Here is a 14,456-nt window from a genome sequence, read left to right as displayed (position 1 = left end):
ACAGTGAAACATGGAGGGCATGAAGAAGGAGGAAAAGGACAAGACACACCCAATTTCCTCCATCTTGTCCCCTTTGGACCCCTAATCTAGAAACTTAAAATTTTACTTTTGCACCCGTGTCACACTTAATTATTACTTCTATCAAACACTCAGAGCTTGTAATTCATCCTGTAAGATTGAAAACTCTTTTCCATGGACAGAGATCACAGACAGTGTCTCTCGGGGCTCTGTCCAGGGGGGTTCCTGACCCCTGCCAGGGTCCCAGACCTGCCAGGGCAGCCAGAGGGAAGCCCTGGATTCCCACAGACCTCCATGAATTTATACGGTGTAGTCATACAAATGACAGAGATCATTGTCATTTGACCAAAGTCATTGACCAAACTCAAATGACCAAGGTCATTCAGGAAAACAAAATTATTCTCTTGAGACTCACCGTGAACTAATTTTTGAGTTTGCTAGTGAAAAAAACAACTTCAAAGTCAGGACAGAGATATTTTTTTGCAGTATAAACCTGAAAGTGGGTTAGAGCTTTGGAAGTCAGAGCTGCCACTTTTGCTCACGGTCTGTCTCTTGTTCCTGCAGATGTTGACGAGTGCTCTATGAACGGGCTGCTGTGTGACAACGGGCTCTGCCGGAACACCCCGGGCAGCTACAGCTGCTCCTGCCCCAGGGGTTACCTGTTCAGCCCAGAGACAGACACCTGTGAAGGTGAGCAACCTGCACCTCCTCTCAGATCTGTTGTTTCTTCTGTTGCGTCAAAGCGGAACCGTCACGGGAGTGATGGCAAATACCAGAGGAAAAGAGAGAGCTGTGGTGTTGCATAAACCTTCACATTTCTCTTTTAATTTCGTGCTTTTTAGTGTGTTAGGTGTTGCTGTTGAAATTCTTTCAAGGTAATAATTTAATTTTATATGATAATGTTTTCCTTTGCTTAGCTACAACATTTTTAAACTACAATACGTGCTTGCCTTTGATCATGTAGCAGGAACACCATGTCTGCCATTTAAGGAAATGTAATTGTCTTGATCAGAGTCTCCTTTGTCTTTTCTCCCTTCTTCTCTCCCTTCAGTCTGTGGTGATATGTAATTCTAGATCAAATCCTGTTATCCATGATTCATTCCAGGACCTGCCTAGTTATACTTAAATTGTCCTTTATTTTCATAGTATAATCAAAATTGCTTTCTTATATTACTTCTTAACACAGATGTTAAAGCAGCAAAAATATCACACAGCAGAAACTAATTGAGAATTTTTAGTTACTTTAAATAAATACTCTGAAAACTGCACCAAAAAAAATTAAATTGGAATCGTTAGCTTTTGATCTAACTCTTAATTAATATTTGGAATAGTAGAATTTTAATGGTCTTCTCCTTTATTTTTTGTTTGGTTCCACAGTCTGTAAATCTCAGTATTTGTAATCATTAGCAAGTTTTTATAGTAGATGGTTTTTCATTTCTTAGAGCAATCGGGAATCTGTAGTTCTTTGTTGCAAAACACTAATTATCCAGATTTTTCTGAAGTGATGGAAAGTATTATTGTCTTCAGCTCATTATTATTGATCAGGTAGAAGTTACTGCCATATAGCTAAGCAAACACATAGAAAGGAAAGTGGTAATGTTTTAAATTCTGCCAGTATAAAATCATTCACATGTTCTGTACAAAACATCTGCACCCCTTCTATGCAAAAGAAATTACATTCCTTTATATTTTAATGCATGTGGGTTTCAGAGGACACCTTTAGAAGTTAGTTCTTACTCTTTTTGCATGTTACAAATTGGTACCATTTGTTCAGAGTGGGGCTTTTCTTGTGCCAGGCCTTGTGGACTTACAGAGCTTTTTGTGCCAAGTTTTCTCAGTGCCTATCTATCTGCCCACAGTGCTGAGGAATTTATTCTCCAGGGTCTGTCTCTGTGATTAGTGTCTGTGAAAACAGTGTACTGTGTGCCCTTAATGTACTTGTTTCTTGAGGAATCTTCTAAGCAGAGAAACTGGTGTAGTGTGGTAAGGGAGGTGCTCACTACCAAGAGCATCAGAGCATAAAAACTGACCTAAAGCTGGGTGGATGAGAAGCCAGAATGCAGACAACCCGGCCAATCCTGTTGAAATAAAATGTATCTGCCTTTTCAAACAAAAAATTTGGATTTATTTCTTAATGGTAATGATACTATTATTATGAATACATCTTTAATCTCGGCCTTAGATTGATGTCTAAATTTAGCCTGTGAGGTAAAAAAAGCTGGTCGGGAGGGGTTTTGTGTAAAAGTGTCTGTAAAACCTATTAAATGTGTTGAATTTTTACTCACGTAGGGTAGGCAGTAGTAATGCTGGGCTGGCAGCAGAGAAAGAAATTATTCTCTTTCTGCCCAAATCCTGTTTCTCATAACTCGTTTTGGAGTTGTAAGTTCACCAGTTGTAAAAACCTGCTGTAGTCAGGAGCTCTGTGTTGAGCACTGAAAATGCTCTGATGTTTACACGTCATCAGGAAATTTTTACTATGATTCTCATGAGCAACTCTGAAGAAACAATAAAACTCTTGTTTTGTTTGTAGTTCAACTGAAATTTTTTATCAGTTTGTTGCGAGGAGTAGGAGACCTGTTTGAGGCACCAGAGTCTGTGAAAGTTGAGATTTTTATGACAAGCTCCATGGTTTAGTTTGTGTTTCCAGTGACATAACTAGTTAAATGTAAACCAGATGTGCTTTGAAGTTCATTTCCAGGAATGTACAGTGGTCTGTTTCAATTTTTCTTTCTCTGATGTTTACAATGTATGCTCACTTCACTTGAGAGAAAAAAAATTTAAAACACACCTCAATAAATATCTTCATACATAGCAGGTTTTATTTTACCATACAGAACAGTGTTAAAATCCAATTGATTTGTTGCTCACTCTTTTAAAAATTACCATTTAGTATTATTGTGAGAAGCTGTAGGCAGTTTTTGGAGTTTATTTACATTGGGCAAATGATACGTTTTCACTTGATTCAGCAGTGCAGTAATGCTGAAATGCACTTACTATAATATTTTAATTTTATTTTTCTTTCCTGGATGGTGATTTTGGGATGTAGTCAATGCACTATTATCAGGCTATTGCTATCCAAATTTATTTGGCTTGGAGGTTTGTTTCTTTTTTTCTTCTTGCTTAGCATAGTGCTAAAGCATATCAAATGCAGAAAGGCCTAAAGCATGGCCCATGAAGCCAAGAGACCTGACTCTGCTTTTCAAAAGGTGTTGAATTTTGGCCCCTCTTATCTCCACTTACTCCCTTCTTTTTCTGTAATTTTAGGGACATTGGCGTCCAGGTTTGGCTCTCAATTATTTTTGTCAGGTTTTTGTTTAAACCCTGAAAATCTGAAACAAAAAATATCTTTTCTTAGAAGAAAATTAACTGTAATCCTACCTTGCTAAATACCAGGGAAAATCAAAGATAGGCATGATAACCTCGTATTGCCCCCATAAAGATGAAGCAGTTTAATTTTCATGCATATTCTTGAAGTGATTATTTGGATAGTGACACCTGTCTGCTTTTATTTTGTCTGGTGCATTGGTTGTCTCTGTGCAAACCTCTGTGTGAGATCAGCTGCCGGCTGTTAAAACAGTGTGACACTTGACATGAAAATCACCCCTTTTCAGCCTTAAGTACCTTCACAGATGATGCCTGGTCCCTCATGGAAATTTCTCTCAAATTGCAACAGGGCAGAACATCATGATTGCTTGGACAGAGACTACATCGCTTCAGTTTTGTTTGTTTGTCCTGTCTTTTCAATTTTTTTCTCACTTTTTTTTTTAAAGCTAGACAAACTTCTGAAAGAAAGCAAGATGGTAGATGGAGAGGAAGAAAAAGTGTGTCTTTGTCCAGAGCAGTTCTATTCAGAGTATTCAGAGGATTATTTGACATAAAGTAGATACTTAAGATTACCTTTTTTTTGTTTGTTTGGATTTTTTTGTTTGGTTTTTTTTGTTTGTTTGGGGTTTTTTTGTGGGTTTTTTTTGTTTTTTTAATGTCAGAGTGATTTCTGATTTTAGGAACCACTTTTGTTTCTGCAAAAGCAGCAGAGAGCCCTCCCCACCATCAGGTATTGCTGGCTGGGGGAGTGGGAAGCAACAGAGGCAGGTAGCATTCCCTGTGTAATAAAAACTGAGGTAATACAGCATAAAATATATCCACAGGGAGGAGAAGGCCTTGGTGCAGAGCAGATAATTGCTGGTGAGGATTCTGCATTGCCAGCTTGGATGAGGAGGGACTTGGAGTTTATTCTGTCAGAACAATGAGGCACATTGTCCTGGCCCGATGAAGCCTCTTAGATTTTACATACGTGTCTCTGTGTATAATTAATCTGTAAAATGGGCAATCCACAGTTTAAAATCAGGCTTCAGAAACATAAAGCTCTGTTGTTGTTCAGAAAGTGGCTGACAGTCCAAGACAAGTCCTGTTTGCTCTTTGTAGGTAAGTCCATTAAGTAAAGGATCTCTGAAAGCTGGCTTTTAAATTAAATGCCTGCTTTTGGCATTGAGAGAGACATCACATTTTCCAAAGTTTACTGATTCTGGGCATTTTAATCTCTCTCTCCCATGCTTTTTTTTTTTTTTAATTAATACATGCATATTATTATATATGTTTCGAAATGTATTGGTTCTTTGATGCACATCTCTAGTGAAATGAAGGCTTGATGCATTATTACAAAATAGCAAATTGCATCTCTTGGAAAACTTGAAAAAAAATACGGAGGACATTTCACTTTGTCTTGAAAATGATCTCTTGATGCTATTAATAACCCTACTGCTTAGCTAGATATGACATTAGATTAGAATTAATTTAAATTATGATGGTTTAATTTATAGATACTACAATATATTCCTCAAGCACTGCTAGCAAATATAAGCAAGCAACTCAACATTTTTTACTTCAAGTCTGCCAAAGGGAACTGGCTGGATTAGAATGTATGGCTTGATTCAGGATGCATGTAAAAAATTAAATTTGTTGGGTTCAGAAAGAAATGGTGGATACGCATCAACAGTTCTTCTTGGAGAGAGTGTGTTTTACAGTTTCAATCTTAAAACTGATTCCACTTAAAAGAAAAAAATCAGCAAATAATGCTGTTTGCAGGGGTCCTATTCTTGCATGTGAACAAGTTTTAAAACCTCACAGGGACAATAAACAGGATTTTAGGTCTAAAGAGAAGTACCATTTACAGTATTGCAATTAAACTGCTATTTCTTCAACGTTTCCATAACTAGAGAATTGCAGCCAGCATTGTGATATTTTGCTTCCAACAGGGTTTTCTTAATTCTTCTCATGGAGCCATAAATGGCAGAAACAATAAGGGCTTTGTTTGTGCTCTGCATGGTGTGGCTGGGATTGCATTTGCATTCTGTGAAAAAAGAGGGTTTTTTTTTCTCACAGAACAGTTGTAATTGATGCTGGAAAACTTTATGGCCCATGGTGTTGGAAATTAATTGTCCCTGTAGAAAAGAGACATTTAATTAACACCTCCAAAATATGTGCACTTCAAAATACAGCTACCTGGCTGTCCCTGTATCTTTTGAAGTTTTGCTGGGAGGAGAGGATGGGCAAATATTTCACACAGTCCTGGCCCCTCACAGTCCACAGCAGCATTTAGAAAGTATAAATTACTGTGTAATACTTCCCAGAAGCACTCTGTAGTTCTAATAATGCCTTTTGTTTCTGGATTACAGATATAAATGAATGTGAAAGCAGCCCATGTGTCAATGGTGCCTGCAGGAACAACCTTGGGTCATTCCACTGTGAATGTTCATCTGGCAGCAAGTTGGACCCTACAGGACTGATTTGCATTGGTGGGTGTTTCTTCCTTTTATTTATTATATATATTCTACATGTATCTAAAAATGTTAGCATCCTTTGAGGATTCTTTTGGAAAAAAAGCAGAACGCTGCGGAGATTTTATTGGAGTAAGCAGCAACAGTTGTCTGCAGGATGTCAATGGCATTATCTTTGAAAGCCGTTCATTAATGTGTTTTTTTTAACCTTGGCTTTCTAAGAAAATTCAGAAGGCTCACAGTCTTCTGTACTTTGCAGGTGTTCATAAGCTGCCATTGTTTCATATTATTTGTGTAGCATAATTGAAGTTATTGTAGGATATGTGCGGTGCTCCAGCTGTATTGCAGTGTCATTAATAAGTGGGGTGTCATTATTAAGTGGGTGATGCAAATCTTTTGTTTTTATATGGATTTGTTTGGCATTTTTCATTTACATTTTTTTGTCAGGATTTTCTTAAGATGGAAAAACGAATGCAAAGACTTGAGCTTTTATTTAATTATGGACTTCTTCCATGCCTTATTATGTTTTCTAAGTGAATATTATTTTTGTGCCTAAGTTTTCTTTTCTATTTTCTTGTAGCAGTACTGGCTGGTGAAGTTTATTATTGCTTTTTTAATTTTCATGTTGTGCTAACTTCTTGACACAACCACACTAACCTATGCTTTTTGTACGTCTTATTTTTAACCTTGTGTTCTTACATCTGAGGGGGCCACAAATTCACCAAGAGCCTAATTATAAGTGTTCTGGATTTACTTTGCAGATGGTTTTTGTTGTGTTTTTGTTGGATTGTTTACAGTATAAGGTCCCATTTGGCCTGAATAGCAGGGATAAATAACATAAAAACCCCAAAAAATAGCTGAGTAGTCAGATAAAAACGGAAGAACAGGATCCAACTACATGCTGTGAACCTAATCATTAGTTTTTCATGTTGACAAAAATTGTCTCAGGAGCCATGTTTTTCCACTACAAGTGTGAATATATTAAGAAAGAAGGGTCAGAAGCAGAGCTGATGCAAGACATACAGATTTTTACTGCTAGAGCCCAGTCTTTCCACCTTTGTCAATATTTTATTGGCATTGGAAGCAATGAGAGGAGGCAGGCTGGGTTATTGAAAAAATAAGTGAGGGGCTGGAGATTAAAGGTGACTAACTGTGTAGAAAAACTTAAAAGTGTTCGTATTCAATGTATGCCATTTTAAATCTCAAGTTGATTTTCCTCCATTACCTGTATAGAGAAAAACTTGAATATATTGGTCCTATTTTTTTTTAAATGAGATTCTACAGTGCTTCTGTAAAATACTGCTGTAACAACAGATATCTTATTCCTAAACATAAATGAAGGGCTAAAATAGTATTGAGGCTTAGGATTTTTTGTGTTCTGCATAGGAATGATCAAAGTAAGGTAATGTTCTATTCTGACAAGTTTTTTTACTTTCAAATTTTCTCTTATGTCAGAACCAGAATCAGTACCACATTATTCAGCATAGACATTGGCCATTTGTCTCTTTCTGTGACCTTTCCTGGGCAGAGAGAGAAAAATCCTTTGCTCAAATTACAGTCATTTGCACTCAGATTTGAGCTCAAACCTTCAGCAAATCAGAGTTGTAAGTTCAGCAGTTATAATAAAAACTTTCAGCAATGATACTGACATACTTTGCTTGCCCTTGGGCAGTTTGTGCAATATTAAGACCATCCTCATGGAGGGAAAAAAAGGGGAATTGTTTTGAAGCTTATTTGAAGTATACAAGTGTTTCATTGCTATTTTGGGAATTGCCCATACCTTAGGGCTACTGCATTTGTGCTTTTTGAAATACACACTTTTACATGCTTTTAACACATATTTTAGTCAAGGTTTTTGGAGTTCATACAGTGCACAGTAAGTACAATGCCATCTGCCTGTAGAATGCATATATTCTTCTTCAAGTTGGAATCAAAGAGATAAGAGTAACAGAAGGAATGCTTTGATGTTGGATAATAACTCTTTCACCAACGATTTCTGTCTGGACAAAAGAGATGATGCAAAATAAAGGAATAGCCTGAAAAGGATAAGACAAGCAGTCTTTGGCAGGATAGTGTGGATGCAGCTGGTGTGAGCAGAAGCACCTGCTAATCTGTAGAATTTAAATAATTTTTGAGATACTGATTTTGATTTTTCAGTCCTATAAAGTAGACAAGTAAAAGGAAATAATGTTGAGCTCTGTATTTATGCACTTGTTCAAGCGTGGAGCTCTGTCCCATATGTTTGAGACCAATGTTAACCTAAATAATACAATTGTTTTACATTTAACTGTTAATGAAATACCCTGCCCAGTTTCTGGGGCTGATTTCACTTTACATTATTGGGTGAGGGTTTTTTTTCCTGTTGCTTTAACCAAAGCAAGGTTGTGCTCCCTGTGGTCCACATCATCTTTTAAGATGACAACTTGATAGAAAAGTTGAAGCTGTTTGGAAGAAAATAAGCTGGAACGATTCTGTCTCAAGCACATTGTTCCTGAACAATGAGGTATTGGTAATATGTCTGGCTTTTTGCACATACAATGCATGTAAACCTAAAACCCAAATCCTATTCTCCCTTCATTATTCCTCAAACTAAATTTTCTAGGTCACTTTGAACTCTTGAGTATGCACCTACATTTAAACCCTGCCCAGGGTGTTCTCCCATTTTGGGTCTGACCTTACAGGCTGCTTTTGCTGTCTGATCACGAATCCTTGAGACAGGATTGCCTGTCTCAAGAAATGTTGCACCATTTGAGAGCAACCTGGTTAAGGTAGGGAAGTGCAAAGGTTGAAGGTAAAACTTACAAAGTATGTACCTGATTTGATGTCTGACTGACTTTTCAAAGTGCAGCTAATGCAGCAGCAGAACCAGACCCCTAAAATAATATAAAACACCCCTACCCACCATGTTTTGGTTTTTTTTAACTTCTTTGCTTCCTTCTCTTGAAGACTTCCCTTCAAAAGAGACAAGAAGACCTGCATTTTAGAAAGGGTTCAGGAAGTCACTTGGGAAAGGGAGTTCCACATTGAGATCTCTGGTTTCGTGTATTTTAGATGGATCAGCCACTAGCTGAAATAAATTATTAAATTCACTGCAGTGTCTGGAAGACCTCTGCCAGGTGCATCACCTTGACTGAAAAATGCCTCCGGCAGTGTGGTTTGTTGGTCACTTTTGGTGTACAAAAATGTACTAAAATGTGTACAAAATTACTCTTATGGAAGCTTTTTCTTTTTAAAGAGAGCCTGTGCTCCGTTGGTACTCTGCCTGCTGCTGTCATGGACATGGCATGCCAGCTCTTCTGGCTGCGACAATTCTGTATTGTTTTTGCTTTCTGTTCTGCTGCAGACAGCCTGAAGGGGACTTGTTGGCTTAATATCCGAGACAGCCACTGTGAAGTGAACATCAACGGTGCCACGCTGAAATCGGAGTGCTGTGCTACTTTAGGAGCAGCTTGGGGCAGCCCATGTGAACGGTGTGAATTGGGTATGCTCCAAAATCCTGCACCTTTTGGGAGAAGGGAATAAGTGTCACGAGTAGATTCTTATCATCTCTGTATTAAAAAAAAAAACAAAAAACCCAAACAACAAAACATCTCCAAAAAATGAAACAAAAAAACCAATCAACAAACCAAAAAACACACCAAACCCAACCCCTGCTCCCAAAAACCTATGAAAAGAAGTTGTCTTCTTTAGAAGTTATCTATTTTAGACTTGTAATCTGCACCAACAGGGATCATTCTAATAACTTTGAAGCAAACCAGGAAATAAGATGTGAATAAACCTCTTGATGACTACAACATGTCTCATCTCCACAAGGACTATGTATTGACTGGGGTAGGGAGGTAAAGCACTGAAACAGTAAAGTGAAATATCTGGTAAAATTCATTTTTATGTTGTGGGCTGTTAACCCTTTTTTCCCAGCTCTTTTCAAACATGTAGCTTGTGTACCATTATTGACTGCAGAAAAAGTACTGCTGTTGGATTGCAGGGCTAGTTATGGAAGCTGGAGGCAGCAGTGCTAACTGTACTCCAGTTTATGGCAAAAATACTGATCCCTTTATGGTTTGAAAAGTGCCACTGGCAGCTGAACTGGTGTCAAGATGTTTTAGCCTCTCATTTTTAATTGGAACAGTAACTGTGGGCACAAGTATTCCCCCTAACAAGCAGAGTGCAAGCAGCATCCAGCAGAGCTCTTTACTGCGCAGTGCAGCAAAGATAATCCTTTGGACTCCAGGAAGCAGCATGGTTAGGTTAGACTGGTAAAACTGGTCAAAATCTAATCAATCTAGACAGATAATTAGCTCAGATTAGGTGTGTTTGGGCTCTGAGTTTCCTATTCTGCAGCTAATTAAATTGCAGCAAACTCTGAAATCATTATATGATGCTACATTTTAAATGCATCTCTTAAAGTAATATCATTGCTCAGATCCATTATTTAGCTGTGGTGGTGGGGGGGAAAAGCTGATAATTTAAATTTCTACAGTTTCAAATCTTCAGGCCTCTTGAAGGAGTTTTACCTTTTAGCTACATGGGAGTGCAGGGACTGCTGATTAGATGCTGATCATTTCACTAACGAAAACACATGAGAAAGTAACATTCTAAGATTAATTTCCTCAACTGTTCACTTAGTTTGAAAAGCATATATGAGTCAATACTTTTCTTGACTGAGGCTACAGCACTCTCCACTTACACAGTGAAATTATTAGCGAATTCTGAAGATACATGTATTTTTAATTTTTCTGCTCCTGCCTTCCTGTCCCTCTAAAGCAGTCACAATATCTTTCTGCCTTTGATTCCAGACACAGCTTGCTCAAGAGGATTTGCCAGAGTGAAGGGTGTTACCTGCGAAGGTGAAGTTCTTGTGTCTTACTAAGATGTACTTTTCCACGTACTTCTCCCCCTGCCTTGAAAATATGATAAAAGGGGATTTATTGTGCTGTTTCTTTCCTGTCATTGAAAATTCTCCATGAAGCTGAAGCTCTCCCCTTGGAGTCAGCAGGTAACTGAGCTCTCTGTGTCCCAAACAGACGTGAATGAGTGCGAGGTTTTCCCTGGGGTTTGTCCCAATGGGCGCTGCATCAACAGCAGAGGCTCCTTCCACTGCGAGTGTCCCGAGGGGCTGACCCTGGATGGAACAGGGCGAGTGTGTTTAGGTAAGAGCACACCCCACTCTCACAGCTGTGTCCCACAGCTGTCCAAAATCCTTCTTCAAAGGGCTGGAAAGAAAGCGTGGTTTATTTCTGAATTATCCCAGATAATGCGCCTGCTTAGATATCAAATATCTGTGCCAGTAAAGCAAAGAGCTGTTAATTCCTTCGAGGAATGAGTTTGTTTTGAGGCTTGTTTTGCCCTCATTGCAGTCAGTAGGCTGTGCTAAAGTGCTGTCCCTGCTCTGACTCTCGTTCAGGAGCTGCAGTGTCCCGGGTGATGGAGGGTGAGCACAAATATGCTGGTGCAAATTGGTCCTTTTTTTTCAGAGCACAGGCCAGTGTGTGGTTCTTTTCTTGACATTCGGGTACACAAGTACAAGATTTTTGCCTGCACACTTGGTTGATTTGTCTTCTGGTTGACCTGCTTTGCTGCTTTGGACCTTTGAGTATAATAACCATAATTAACTTTTCTGGAAACTTACTGTATTTTCCTTCTAACTGGTGTTACAGTAAACCTAACAACAGTCAGCTTTTTTGTTTTTAACCAGTATTCACTGCACTATTAAATTAATTCAGTAACATAAATATAGGGAGGATTTTAAAAAAATTATTTTATTTTACCATTTAATTTTTTTTTCTTTTAAGTGAGAATACTTGGAACAGTAAAGAAATACATGTGTCTGTCCTGTCAAATATACACAGAATCCTAAAAAGCACAGTCATGTGAGGGTAAGGGTTTATCTCGATACTGGGAGACAGCAAAATAAATTCTTGTACTTTTGTGTGGCATGGGAAAGATGCAGAAATTTAACTACAGGGCAACATTAGCAACTTCGAATGGCTGAACATTGTGCAGGAATGCAGAGTCGTGAGCAGGAGCTGATGTTAATGTGTGCTTGTGTTCTGCCAATTGATGGGGGTGATTTAAAAAACACAGTCACCAATGGAAAGAGTGGTGTTATTTTACTAAGAATATAAAGGCAACACAAAGAATAATGCATTCAGTAAAACTACACGCTTGGCTTTAGCAACAAGCAAAAGTAAGCAAGGTAATGCACCTAATCATTGCTATATGAGAGGAAGGATAATGACTGAGGACAGCACATCCCCAATTGCCTAAATATTCCACCATCATCCACATTCTCAGTTGCTGGGGAGCCTCAGTCATAGTGAGGACCTGGAGAACACTTCCCAGCAATTTGGGAATATCCTGCGTGGTGTGTCCACCTGTAGCTGGGCTCTCCAAATTCACCCTGAAAGCGGGTCCAGCTTTTTTAGGCCCAAATCACCAAGTCAAAGCTAACGGGTTGTATTTTTAGCATAGAAACTCCAGGATCTGGTGGCACACTTCCCAGCCAGCAAGGACCAGGGCTTGGCCAGGGCCCAGGGCTCATCTTGGAGGGTTTCCCCTAAAATACCCCACAAACAAGCCACTTTGTGAGGAAACTGATGCCTTTTCCAGGTCTGCATGAAAACAGAGGCCAGACAAAATTAAGGGAATAAAAAGCAGTTATATTTATTGAAGGGCCTTCAGGTACACTTCCTGAAGACAGACAAACCCCCCCAGCAGCTGCACCCAAAATGGATGACAGGCCACGGGTTTTTATACTTTTATAAGTTTGGTCCAGTTGCATATCAGGGGTTAATCTTCAATTACAGCTTCAGGTAATGAACTCATTTACCGCATGTTTTCTCCCTGCAAATAAATTACTTTTGTTTACATTTCTTGGCATCTGAGACAGGGAGGTGTCCTTGATTCCCAGGCCTGGAGAGGAATTGTTGTGTCTGACCAGAATGTGAAGATAGTAGCTATCACTGTATATGGAGTTTAGAGCTATACACTGCAGAATTGCAGGATTGCATAAAAACACATGAGAAATACACAAACTAAAATCCTAAGGCACCAGCAGCTGTTAGGAAAGCTTCTTAAATTGATGCATTCTTTGTAGATAACTACAGAAGGTTATACAGAGGTGGCATAAGCACCTTTGAAGTCTGTTTTTAGCTAAATGATACCGGTGGTGTTAATCACAGTACCCAGGGTTCATTTTAGCTAAAAAATACTGGTGGTGTTAGTCACAGTACCCAGGGCTCATCTCATAAGTCAACTCTGGCTGAGGTCTGCTGGCCTGAGAAGCAGCGGAGTGGAGGGACAAACAATGTTTTGTTGTTGTTGTTGAATGCAGATATTCGCATGGAGCAGTGCTACCTGCGGTGGGAGGAGGAGGAATGTGTGCAGCCCATGCCTGGCAGGCTAAGGATGGATTCCTGCTGCTGTGCCGTGGGAGCTGCCTGGGGCTCCTCCGGCTGCCAGCGCTGCCCTGTGCCCGGCTCCCAGGAACACCGGGATCTGTGCCCCAGGGGCTCCGGATTCTCCAACCGGGGCGATGTCCTCACTGGCAGGCCGTTCTACAAAGGTGAGCCTTCCTTCTTCTGCCTTCTTCCTTCTGGTGGGTGCATCCCAGGGAACATCCTGAGATGGATAAAGGCATTTGTCTGAAAGAGCTGATGGCAGCGATGCCATGGAGTGGCTGCCCGCAACTGAGGCAAGACAAGGTTAAAGGAATAAAAGTGGGTATTTATTGAAGGCCTTCAATAGGTACAACTTGTCAAAATAGTCAAAGGCCTCTGAGAGAGGCTACACCCAAGATGGGAAATGATCATGGTTTCATTTAGGGCTAAATCCTACAATTACAGCTTCAGGTAATTGTAATTTACTCCAAGTTTGGCCCCCCACAAATTTTGACAATTATTTATGTCTCTGGGACAATAAGGTGTCCTTGAGTTTCAGGTCCAAAGAGGAATTGTTTTGCCTGAATAAAATGGGAGAACAGTAGATGACAGGCTATGGGGTTTTAAGAATTATACACTAAAGCAGTACAGGATGTGAAAAATACAAAAGCTAAATCCTAAGGCATCAGTTCTGGTGTCTGAGGATTAATTGTGGGTGCATCTGAGAGAGTATCCTGAGGAAATTCCTGGGTGTGAGGCTGCTTGTTAAGTGTGCTTGAGAGATGGGATAAAAGTACTTGCCTGAACAAGCTGATGGTACAGGTAGGGGGGAATTCTCTGTGTTCATGGGAACTTGAGAGCAAATGTTGCAAAGTCTGAATTGGGTAAGGAGGAGAAGGAAATTCCTGAAAGGAGAGGAGCTCCCAGTTACGGGAATAGTGCACAATGTGCATGTTTTTTAAGGTAGTGCTTTGGGGGGAGTGAACTGAGCATCAAATGGTCTCTGAAATCAGTTATTTTAGATGTAAACATAATATATTACTAAAAATTTGACCAGGACTCTCTGGGAGACTGAAGAAGGATGGGTTCTTTCTCTGGTTTGCAAAATCAGTATATGGTTGAAAGGAGGGAGTGCCTGATGTGTTATGATCATGAGGGCGGTGGCAACAAGGATCTGCAGTGATAAAAGAGTAAATAAAAGTATTTTGTCCAATTTTTGATAGCTTCACCTCCTGTAGAGCAACAGCAAAACAGAATAGGCTGAAGATATTAAGAAACCAGA

At 39.4% G+C, this 14,456-nt stretch overlaps 1 protein-coding gene across 1 annotated transcript in view; it reads left to right on the top strand.

The window, feature by feature from the left end:
* Positions 1-14,456, top strand: part of FBN2 (fibrillin 2) — a 116,322-nt gene that overhangs the window by 54,960 nt on the left and 46,906 nt on the right. The window contains exons 19-24 of the mRNA XM_030258070.4: positions 583-708; positions 5,694-5,813; positions 9,139-9,276; positions 10,592-10,642; positions 10,820-10,945; positions 13,129-13,359. Of these exons, the coding sequence (XP_030113930.4) occupies positions 583-708; positions 5,694-5,813; positions 9,139-9,276; positions 10,592-10,642; positions 10,820-10,945; positions 13,129-13,359 (792 nt within the window). The remainder of the gene's footprint in view (positions 1-582; positions 709-5,693; positions 5,814-9,138; positions 9,277-10,591; positions 10,643-10,819; positions 10,946-13,128; positions 13,360-14,456) is intronic.

Source organism: Taeniopygia guttata, chromosome Z (genome assembly GCF_048771995.1).
Source record: "Taeniopygia guttata chromosome Z, bTaeGut7.mat, whole genome shotgun sequence".
Classification (NCBI taxonomy): Eukaryota; Metazoa; Chordata; class Aves; order Passeriformes; family Estrildidae; genus Taeniopygia; species Taeniopygia guttata.
This window is presented reverse-complemented; position numbering and strand designations above follow the sequence as displayed.